At 37.7% G+C, this 12,173-nt stretch overlaps 1 protein-coding gene across 4 annotated transcripts in view; it reads right to left on the reverse strand.

Moving 5' to 3' along the window:
* The window catches only part of chd9 (chromodomain helicase DNA binding protein 9), a 73,873-nt gene that overhangs the window by 26,704 nt on the left and 34,996 nt on the right, over positions 1-12,173 (reverse strand). For all 4 annotated transcript variants that reach the window (XM_084929211.1, XM_084929229.1, XM_084929220.1 and 1 more), the window contains 7 exons: positions 7,385-7,490; positions 3,907-4,053; positions 2,628-2,696; positions 2,361-2,416; positions 1,672-1,789; positions 1,252-1,338; positions 875-1,012 (listed from right to left, as the gene is read on the reverse strand). In XM_084929211.1, coding sequence (XP_084785337.1) covers positions 875-1,012; positions 1,252-1,338; positions 1,672-1,789; positions 2,361-2,416; positions 2,628-2,696; positions 3,907-4,053; positions 7,385-7,490 — 721 coding nt within the window. The remainder of the gene's footprint in view (positions 1-874; positions 1,013-1,251; positions 1,339-1,671; positions 1,790-2,360; positions 2,417-2,627; positions 2,697-3,906; positions 4,054-7,384; positions 7,491-12,173) is intronic.

Raw genomic sequence — 12,173 nt, forward strand, 5'->3', positions numbered from 1 at the left:
ATGACACAATTTCTTATACATAATGTTAGCATTATGACCGTACAATTGACTGGCACCCCATCCAGGGTGTACTATAGCCGAGATAGGCTAAAGGATCTGTAACTTATACAATAGTAAATTGGATGTGGAGCTAGAATCAGTGGTCATAAGCAAAATGTTGGTTATTTAAGCAAACTGGAGAATGACAATGGTTTCGAATATATAAAAAAATAAGGAAATCCAGCAGTGTGAGATACATGCAATATAAAAACAAAATCTCCAGCACGCCAACCTTGCTGCATCTGCAAACCTATATGGTAACATTGCACGCAAAAAGATATACACACAGGTGTGTAGAGGTGTAAAAAATGACCTTTTGTTACAACCACAGGTATGCAAAGTGTGAACTATTGTAGTGGACAGGGAAATAAAAGACGAAAGATAACCTGAAACAAAAACTGTCAGTCTTCATAGTACAAGTTACACAACTGATCTCTGTGTAGTCTAGTTATAAATACAACAGTTTGTTGCTCAATAAAGGGGAACTATAGAGTATGATAAAAAACAAAACCAAAAAACATTGTTCTCTTTGAAGATTAGTCTATTTCTTTTCTCCTAATTTTGACTTCAGTCTGTTCAGTACATCTTGCGAATCTTCAATAGAAAATGTTTTCCTAGTTTTACCTTTCCAATAAAAACATCATTCACTGATGTTGAAGTGACTGACAGCAGGTGTTTGTCTTTCAAGCTCGCTCATGAGTGACACTGTGTGAGTGTTGTCTTATTTAGATCACTGTAATATGTGTGTGTACACGCACACGCACACATGTATAAGAGTGATAAAGAAACATGGAAATACAGTGATAACTGAAGAAGGCTGGCAGGCACAACTTACCACCCTGCGTGAGTCTGGCTTGGCTGCCTGCAGCTGCTCAAACTCCTCAATCTTGCTCTGATCTACATCGTCCTTCAGCTCCCAGGTGCTGTCTTCATAAGGCAGAGAGCACCACTTCACCAGGTAGTACACCACTTCCTGTAACAAGCAGAGGAGGATTAGCACTGAAAAAGACTAGAGTGAGGCCAAGCTTTGCTTTTACAATATTAACAAAGGCTGCGAGGAAGCCCATTAGGATGGCCTTGGGCATTTCTGAGATACAAAGACATTGCTAGAGTGGAGAATCTTTTGAAAGGAACAAAACCATGAAAACCGTTCAGGAACTTACACAAATACAGAACTCACGTATGTGATGAAATGAAAAAGGATTCGCTTACCTCTCTTGTATCTTTGTCCTCGCAATATGACACCTCCAGCACTCTATCTACTTCTACGTAGTCAGGGTTAAATGGCTCCTCTTCCATCTGAGCGAGACAGAAGGAAAACACAAAAGGAAATGAAAAAGATTAAATAAAGGGAATAAACCAAAGTGCCCACTCACCATCTGGAAACTGAGATAAACATTATATTGTATCAAATGAGTGAGTAAAGAGACTCAAATATATGCACGCAGATGTGTACTGAATGTGCAGTTGCATCCTAAAAGACACACCAAATTGTGGAGACACCCACACCCACTTATAGAAATGTCCTCGACAAAAAGACCCCCCCCCCCAAAAAAAATAAAATAAAATAAAAACCAAATATTTGTGTCGACACAGTACGTCCCCAGACACAAACCAGTCGCACATCCTTACATCTGCAAAGAAGAGTGCCCTCTGTGCCTGTTTCATCTTGAAGCGTTTGATCTTCTGCTGAATCCTCTTGTCCTTCTCCAGCTGCTGTTCTGTGGCCCACTCACAGTGTAGGTAGGAACTGACACACACACACGTACAAGATCAGTAAGGTAAGGGACTCGTGCAATCACCTAAACAGCATCTGGGGGAACTGCTGAGGCCAGCAGGTGTGATCACAGATTGCAGATGTGGTCACAGTCTCCACTGGCATGCTGTTCTCAGTCATATTTGTTTAGAAATATTAAAGTGTTTTCACATTCATATTTCCATCCTCGTTATCATTTGGCTGTGAAATGATGGATGTGATCTGGCTGATGACAGATTATCTGCCACACACAAAAAAAAATTCTGGGAAGCTCAGTATGACACTTAAATCTTAATTTCCAAAACATTAAAACTGATAATTTGGTGTGTGAAACGCTAGAATTTGTATTCTTCTTTATTAACAGAAAAAACAGTAATCATAACATTGAGGACACGACAATACTAAAAGTTGTCCCATGCATGCCTGTGATGTATTGATGTTTGAAAAGTCAAAAGTTCTTAATTACATCCTCTAGCTTTCATGTTGCCTGTGTCTCTATAGATATATCTATAGACAAAAACATATATGCCACTAAACACCCAGAAACTACACATGAATAACTTACTAGTTTTTGTATTTTACAAAAAACTCTTCCACCTCAATGACCACTCCTGGAGAGACCTAAAGAAAAAGAATGCAAAAGCATAATAATGAGAAGCAATGCTTTCATTTAGTTTTAGTGCTATAATAAGGGGGGGAAAAAACATAATACAACGATACAACTCAATACATAGTCCCAAAAATCTATTAAGCTAAACATTTGCAAGAGAAGCTTTTATCACAACTGTGCAATGGTTAAAAAATAAGGCAAAATAACAAATTAAATATTTACCTCCTTCTTAGCAATACGAGAAGACATGATTTTGTCAACAACAGCAGCATCCTCTTCACTGGGATTCTCCTAGAGAGAACATGATATGGTTAATGTCAACTGATAAATACATAACAGTCACCCCAGAGCATTAAGTTGCATAAATGTCTTCATAATATGATAACAAAAACAAACACCAGATGCTCTCTTACGCTTTACACATCATAAATCCCTTTGTCAAATTTGTGATTCTGCATTACATAAAAATATCCCAGAACTGAAAAAAACAGGTTTAGACAACAGAAATTAGAAATTAGAGGACAACTAATTTTATTTTTAAGCATTAAAATGTTTCTGTGGCCCTTTCTAACTTCTGTGCTGTTGCATCTAAATCATAAAAAAAGGGCAGTGAATATTATCCTTCTTTTTTTAAAGCCTTACTGCAGGGGTCCTGGTTTGTACGTCACAGTGTGTTGTTGAAAAGAACCGGCTATTCAGCAGAGCAAGCAGTCCTATTGTTTTTTGTCTTGTTTTGTTTTTTTACTGAGTGTGTTTGTGTTCTTTTATGGTACAAAAATAAGATCTTCCCAACAATGTTTATGTGCATTATTTCCACAAACAATTCTATTTATTTTCAAGTCAAAACTCTTAATACATGTGAAAAAGAGAGACAAGACCAAAGTGGAGAGGTTTGGTCATAGAGCAAAGCACCATGGTTGACAAAAATCAAACAGCATATCAGCACAAACACCTCATACCAACTGTTAAGAGCAAGTTGGAGGGACGATTATTTGGGCTTGTTTTAAGGCCACAGGACATGAGCACCATGCAGTCACCAAGTCGACCACAAACTCCCCTGTATACCAAAGTATTCTAGAGCCAAATGTTAGACCATCTGCCCGACAGTTAAAATCTTGGTCTAAAATGGGTCATTGGACCATGATCCCAAACACACCAGCAACTTTACAATAGAGTAACTGGAAAAGAGCCAAGTTGTTGCAGTTGCTCAGTACAGACTTTAATCCAATTCAAATACTGTGGCAGGACCTTAAGATAGCTGTGCATAAACAAATTCCCACAAACCTGATAAAACCATGCAGAAAATAAGTTACTTCAAGTTATTGCTGCTAAAGATGGTTCTACCAGCTAGTCAATCATAGGGTGTACTGTATCTTTTTCACAAATGCAACATTCACTGATTCCAGTTAATACACTGAAGCTGTATTTTCCCATTTATGTTATAACTGAAAGAACTGAAATTAAACGTGTTTCCCACAGAGTTATATGCAGAATTACTTACTACAAATAGCTGAAGAGCGGGTTCCCTGGATGCTGCAGTATTGGTTTTCTTGGCTTTGACAATAACCTTGACTTCTTCATCTGACAACCTGGTCTCCAGCTCTTCAGCATACTTCTTTCTCTTCACCTGTCGATTAGACCGCCTCTTCTAAAAAATTAATTAATTAATTAAAAAAGATATAAGCCCAAAAAAAGGAGTAAGAAGCACATTTACACAAAAGAGAAAACAAAGTAATCTCAACTACTTCATTAATCAATTTTGAAACTGCAAAATAAAATTGGTAACTAATGACTGCTTCGCATGAAAATTTCCCATATGGCTCTAAGACTGAAGATTTTATCAAGACTGAGCAGATGTTGCTAACAGAATCTTGAGCATGGACTCATTTCATTCTTAACTAGTGTGCCTGTTACAAACTGGTGTTATTTATTAACAAAAGCAACAATGTAACTACTTCACATAGGTCGCCAAAGCAAGGTAATAAACTTAGCTAAAGAAAACACAAAAAAAAAAAAAAACAAAAAAAAAAAAAACGCTATATGATCAGGTTCATGATTGAGGTATTATCAAGGCTCAGAGTGTCCTAGGGCTGTTCGATATAACGATATATATCGGATGACGATATAAAAACGTCTATCGTTTCATTTTACGCTATCGTTTGTTTCGTGGTGTCGCAAAACAAACTGTTTACGGCAATATTTTTTCATCGTTTTGATGGTCACTGTAGTGGCTATATTAATTTCTTTAAGTTCTCTCTTTCTCTTATATTTAATATAGCCACACTACAGACTAACAAGCGCCTGTTTTTATGCGTTGTGGTTAGCAACAACGACGGTAACAGCATCGCGTGTCAGCTTGTTTATTTTCCACATAAACCTTTCACAATAAAGCTCAAGATCCTGTTGAGACTTTTCAAAATAAACTGAATCACGTGAAAGAGCAGATTATTTACGGATGAGAATTAAAAAAAGAGCCGCCAGGTGCTAAAAAATAAACCTTAGACTCAAACGTTAGAACAGGCTTTTCCCCGCAGCACGCCGTGTAATAAATACTCAAAGAAAACGGCGGCCTTTACAACTTGTGTCTAAAAATGTATAGTTTCATGCATCTGTTAAAACACTCGACTCCAGCTACATGACGCGCAGCTGGAAACACTTCCCGCAAGACGAGCTGCCCGAGATTCACAGAATTTACAGAAAATGTTACATTTTTGTGATTTATATCGTTATCAGATGATAGAATTCTTATATCGGGATATGAAATTTTGGTCATATCGCACAGCCCTAGAGTGTCCCACTGCTTAGTTAAGGCAAATTACACATGCATTTACACTTAGTGTGATTTAAACTGACAGCAACAACATCTACAAACTATTTTAAAGTTGTGACTAATGAGCATGCTTTTACTCATATAAATCCCTGCCAGTACTTCCAACATTTTATTATTAGAATTTAGAATAAGATTAGAAAAGCATTAGGCTAACAATCAGGTCTACTGTCAAATATATTTTCTTTAATATTCTATGATCACAGATGTTATGCTTCTTCTTGCTGGTTGAAAACACAAATGGCAAAAGCTAGGGCAGTGCGATATGACCAAAATCTCATATCCCGATATAAAACATCTATCGTCCCGATAACGATATAAATCACAAAAATTTAACATTTTCTGTCAATTCTGTGAATCTCGGGTAGCTGAAGTTTTTCCAGCTGGGCGTCGTGTACCTGGAGTCGAGTGTTTTAACCGATGCATGAAACTATATATTTTTAGACATAGGTTGTAACGGCCGCCGTTTTCTTTGGGAGTATTTATTACACAGCGTGCTGCGGGGAAAAGCCTGTTCTAACGTTTGAGTCTAAGGTTTATTTTTTAGCACCTGAAGGCTCTTTTTTGCTTCTCATCCATAAATACTCTGCATACTTTTTCACGTGATTCAGTTTATTTTGAAAAGTCTCAACAGGATCTTGAGCTTTATTGTGAAAGGTTTATGTGGAAAATAAACAAGCGGACACGTGATGATTTTACCATCGTTGTTGCCAACAACAGCACATAAAAACAGGCGCTTGTCCATCCGTAGTGTGGTTATATTAAATAAAAGAGAAAGAGAGAACTTTAAGAAATTAATATAGTCACTACAGTGACCATCAAAACGATGAAAAAATATTGCCATAAATAGTTTATTTTGCGACACCATGAAGCGTAAAATGAAACAATAGATGTTTTTATATCGTCATCCGATATACATCGTTATATCGAACAGCCCTAGCAAAAGCACTTAACATTTATACATTTCCCGGTTCAAAATGATAATATAGAGTTTTCCACTGTGCAGGCCATTGCCCAACATAACCTATTACTGGCCTTATGTTACCAAAACCAAGTCAAAGTCCAGAAAAATATCCTTAAAATCAGAAAAAAAGTGCTCTAAAACCCAGCTTCTTTCTATTCCTTCCTGTCAAGCCTTTATAATTATCATATGCGTGGGCAGCTGCATCCTGCATCAATACACGAGCCCCTCCTAATGATAATATGTAGTTAATTAGGAATAAATGCCACTGAGCCACAGTTAATTAGGTGTGCAGCACAGTATTCCCGTGGAGATATACCCTCACATTCACAAACCCAAACTGACCAGAAGCTGGAGACTCAAACCTGCCGCATGCCACAACAATAGGAGCGAGCCCCTGAGGAGATCATGCTCCTGTTCCAGCTGGCGGCCAAGCTACTTCAACCTCTTCCACAAGATATTCATAAATGAGTCATCCACCGACTATTTTAATTAAGTCCTGGGGTGCCACTTAGCGGACGTAATTATATCATACAACACACTGTAGTTAGTGGGGTGTCGTCCCCAGTCATTCATTCATGTCACTCATAACCTTTTGGATATCTGTCAGAACCTACTAGTGAGAAAAGCTCCACACAGACCAGAAGTGTGTTTTAAATGCTAAAGGGTAAACTCAGGTGACACCTACTTCAATTTGCCATTCTATCATTGATGCTCTGACCTAGATAAAAACCTCTACTGTCAGTTTTCTCAATCATCAACACAGATGAGAATGTGTACTTCAGATAGCCACCCACTGTATGACCTCCATATGAACCAGAGAGTGGAGCCTTCCAGGATCAGACTAAAGCTGTTAAGTCTTCTACAATGCTCAGCAGCAGTGTGAACAGCCAGGCCGAGGACACCACTTAAGTTTTATCAGAAAGCTAACAGAATCTCGTATTTCTCGTCTGCTCTCAATAACACCTGCACAAAATCTGAATAAAGTGGGGAAATAACACAGTCAAATATAGCCAAGTTCCAACTTAAAATTCTAGTGTTGTCTCATATGTAAGGTTCATACTTTGGTTTGATAAACGGCAATGAAATGCACTAATTTCTCCCAGTCTCATTAGAGCCCCTGTTCCTTGTTGGCTTGTACTGTGCATGCATGTCTGCATAAGTTTGTGTATACTTTATACTGGAACTCACAGAGTCATCATCCTTCAAAGTGTGTTGAGGGGGAGGGTCATCATCCGACTCCTCTGAAGACTCGGGCTTTCGCCTTTTCTTCTTTCCAATCTTGATGACAATTTTCCTAAGAGAGAGAAAAAGACCCCATGAAAACAATAAAAAACATGTACCAAATATACAATTTTTACTCTGCTTTAGGCATATTTTAGCTGGACAAATGCCCTAATGGTACAATCCAGAGGCTTCTGATTAGTGTTTTCTGCCTTTTCGTGCTTGATTCGACACTGTGAAATTAATCTACATTTATTTTCAAAACATTGTTAAAAATCTTGTTTATCTCACAAATGTGTCCATGTCTAGAGTTCTTAAATATGAAACGATAAAAAAATATCTACCCAATAAACTTGCTCAAGTGTATGAAGTCCTGCTAAACATTCTACAATCTGTTTATCAAGTATAAATATTCTACATGGGCAATTTGGCTTGTTCATCGTTTTTGACAATTCTTCATTTAAAGATGCACTTGCATAAACTTTATGGAGTATATTAATGCAAAGTGAATGCATTTTTAAGAGCTCATCACAGAAAGCAAAAACACCTCAAAAGAACTGACATTTATTTCAGAAGAAACAGGGTTATTTTGAACTAAATCTAAAGTGAGACATTTTAACAGCTTTTAAGTGGGTGGATAAGGAACTACTTCTAACAAAAAGGCTATCATTAATGGCTTCTAAGAGAAGGATGGAAAGACAACCAAAACTATTGGGCCCCTTGCAAACATATACATTGAAAAAGAAAAGCATTTGCTGCATTGTATTCTGAAAGGAATAAATGCAGTTTAATGTCAAACTCCAACATACATATAACAACAGCAGTGGAACGATTGTAGAGAATGGCTGCACGTATTAACATGCTCACAATGGACGCTGCCTCAGTTTATACAGAGAGGAATTCGGTGCTTTGCTAAAGCTCCTCCTTAAATGGAAGATTCACACCAACGTCATTCGATCCTAATTTGGTAAATATTTTTTTCCTCTTTAAAATACCATTCCTAGTTTGTGGGTGATGAAACTCTTACCTTGGTCTAATATACATTTATAGTACCAGAGCTCCAGATATCTTCAGCATCTCAGCAAATATCACTAAACTGCAGAATGACTATATGCAAGCTTTTAATTTTTTGCCAGCATTTCATATTCTAATCCCCTCTCCTCTCTTTCAGTCACATATATTTCTGTGACCTTTCTCCATATATTCTCTAACCACATATGCAGACACTTCCCATCTTGCACTTCTCCACATGCATAATCTCTTGCTAGCCGCAAGAGGTAAATCTTTGGCTTGGTGTGATATTGATAGGAAATATGTATCTTCTTCCCTATAAGCTTTCAAACATGTTAAGAGTGTGAGAGGAAAAATATGTGCAACTAGGACAGCAAAGAAACAAACTGTCAAGATAGCAACTTCAATATTTAAAGCCACTAATTTTGTTGTTTCCGATTTATCATTTCATTCCGATTTAAGACTTCTTTAAAAGTCTTATCTTCGTATATATTTGTAAGTGTGCATAAATATCATTATAACCCAATTTTTTTTCATAGTTAAAATAAAGTAAAAACAAACAAAATAAAATTCCTCGAAAACATATTTTTGACACTTTTTCACGCATTTCACTTTTAATGTCAAAAAATGAATCATCTGAAGCTTATCTACATGGAAAAATACTTGAAGCAACATAGAATTAGTGGTCTGATAGACTAGATACATTTCAGGTGATACAAACACTCATCCACATACCCATTATAATATCTGACTGTGTAAGGTAGAAAATAACAGACTTCCAGCAACACTGAAGAGCTGTCCCCTCAGCTGGCATCCCTGTCCCTGTCCCTGTCCCTGCCCCTCCACCCCTCTCTGGATGATATTACATCTCACAAATCCTCTTGACAATGACACTTTATGGTTGCCATGCAACATGCCCTTGGGAGTGTATTTGGCTATGTGGGTGTTAAATCTTCCTCATGACATCACTTCCTGTGAAAACAACACCAATACATGGTTACTAACGCTACGAATGGCTAAGATATATGCCAAGTCAGAGTGACACAGTGGAAGAAAAAAGAAAGTTTCCAGCTCTGACGCCAAGAAAAGAAGACAAAAACCTAAACGAAACAACACAAAAACAATACTGATAATAATGATAATAATAAAGTAACTAAATGGGACTGAACACAATGTTTATCATTGACTAAATAAAAGCTGGCTGTGATATGGGTCTTGCTGAATAGCAGTGTCACATCACCATTTAGCAGCTCGGCAACTAACAGCACATAACAGGGCTAAAGCATCTCTCTGACCCCCATATGGGAAAACTTGAACTGTGAAGCAAGATACTTGAGGACTGTAGAAACATCAATTGAGCCAGAAAGTGAAGACAGAAAATACGGATGCCGGTGTCGTACATTTGTATCGACATCTGCTGCATGTGTGCATGGCATTTACGAGAGTCACGTGATTTACATAGATGCCATCGTAATGAAAAATAGATTCTACACTTGCACACACAAAAAACAAAACCCACATCTTAGTGATGGTAACATCCTGTTCCACCGCTTATGTGGCTGATACACAGGACCACCCAAAGATTTACTAACATCAATACTAATGCACATTCTCCCTTTGACTGGATAGCCTTCCCACAAGCTGAAATATGGTAACTCAAATGACAGGGAATAAACTCGGACTTTGAAGTCAACCCCTTACTGACAAAAAGTGGAACAAAAGCAGACTCTTCTGGGTAGTAGTTAGTTCTCCCTGATGCAAAGAACTTTAAAAGATCAGCATGAAAACCACTGAATTACAAAAATTCTATCCATTCTCCTAAGTATTCAAAATGCTTAACAGCCTGACCAGGCAAAGAGACAGCTGTAAAAAGAGGTTTTTTTTTATATTGAAGGAAAATGCCAAATTTATGAGAAAGTGAACACAAGAAGAAACTGTCTGCAACAAAGTCTCTGTGGCATGTGTTAAACAAATAATTACCTTATAATACCAACAGTCAACTCTATATTGATGCAATTTCCCATATTGAATTTTATCAATTGGGTCAAAACCATTTCAAATTATTAAATTTGTTCTCACTGATGTTTTCCAATCTTGAGCAAAGCAAATGACCTTCAGACCAACCCTCCGAAACATTATTCGATGAATAGTTTGTCCATTAAAACTAACTGATATCAGAAGGTGACTTCATAACTTTGGCAACCATGTCATGTTTCTTGACATGTGATAACCACTATGGTGCAGAGGACACCTCTTCTACTCATTTTTGTTTCCTATATTTGTACTTTATGGTGCATTTCCACCCAGAGTTGCTGGGTGGAAATGTTTGTTCCTGATAAAGATTCTAAATTTTACAAGGCCATGTTCAAGACATAATCCTACATCTTTAATTTGACTACAGTTGCCCCTGATCTGACATTACTCTGTATCACTGATGATAGGCTATCACAAGCTTTTTCCTGAGAGTAATAATCTAGTTGCTCGGCTTTCTTGGCTGCTTTTCCCCCATTGTGCCAAATAACCCCATCCCTTGTCCCCCAGTGTTGTCCTGTCCTACTTGGCATGCCGCCAGTGAGAGTGCATGAGTGAGGGTTTGATTTTAATAGAATCAAGATCTGATGGTGCTTTGCCAGCCAAAACTGCAATGAGGCATTTCAGCATGTCGGAGGAACAGTATTCACCTATTAGATAGCCTACCTCAGAAAATTATGATTTTGAGTGAACGAATTATACTCAAAAATGCCGTTAAGTATGCTGCGTGTTTGTGTGCGTTTCTTATCCTGAGGGGCTTATTGACACAGCAGTGCAGGTCATTCTCAGGAAATCCCCCTTCTTATGAATGGAAGGCTATAATCTCAGTACCACATAGCAAACAACTGGAAACAGTAGCAGCAGCAGCAGCTCTATCAAGCACCCTCTAAAACACAAATACTATATCAGCGCAGAGCACATGGCCTCATGGGATTTCTGCTTTATACAGCAAATATATATATTTTTTTAAATTAAAAACGGGTAGTAGCCTCTCTCTCTTCCACACAGACACACGCACGCACACACACATATAAGAACATCTGAGTTTGCATTAAGACATGCACAGACCCCCAGAATGTTTATATATCACATGCCTGCACATGTGAACACGCACAAAAATGCACCCTGCAAGGGATTAACTAGGAAAACAATAAAAAAAAAAAAAAAAAAAACAGCTTTAGCTTTCCCTAATGAAAAAAGTGAGGGAGAAGAGATTAGACAGCTAGCAGGCAAGCATTGAAATATGAACAGCTATACGCTGCAGCACATACACTAGACTTAAACCTCCATTTTCTATCATGTAATTGATCTCACAAGCACCATTTTGTTTGATATTTTCCTACTACCCTGCTGCTTTGTAGTATCAGCATATTTATAACATGCCTGCTCACAGGAAGCATTGGATGCACAGCTTTGAGCATGCTGATTGAACCAAATTTATATTAGGAAAAAAAATGTAAAGAGGAGGGGGAGGGTGGAACAAAAAGAGCAGCACACTGCTTTCATCTGATAATTATTTGAGGGTATTTTTCAGCAGGTAGGCTGCACAGAAAAGCACATTCCAGCCTACATAGAGCCGTGATCGGTCAAGCCTATCCAGTAAAATAACCACCTCCTCTCCTTAGAGTAGATAATGTTGGTTAATATTTAAATTCATAAAATTCTGGCTGAAAAGCGAAAAGAAAAATCTATCAGTGCCCTAGTCCTGTTTATT

This window comes from Perissodus microlepis, chromosome 1, assembly GCF_051167445.1.
Source record: "Perissodus microlepis isolate ML-2025 ecotype Zambia chromosome 1, ASM5116744v1, whole genome shotgun sequence".
Classification (NCBI taxonomy): domain Eukaryota; kingdom Metazoa; phylum Chordata; class Actinopteri; order Cichliformes; family Cichlidae; genus Perissodus; species Perissodus microlepis.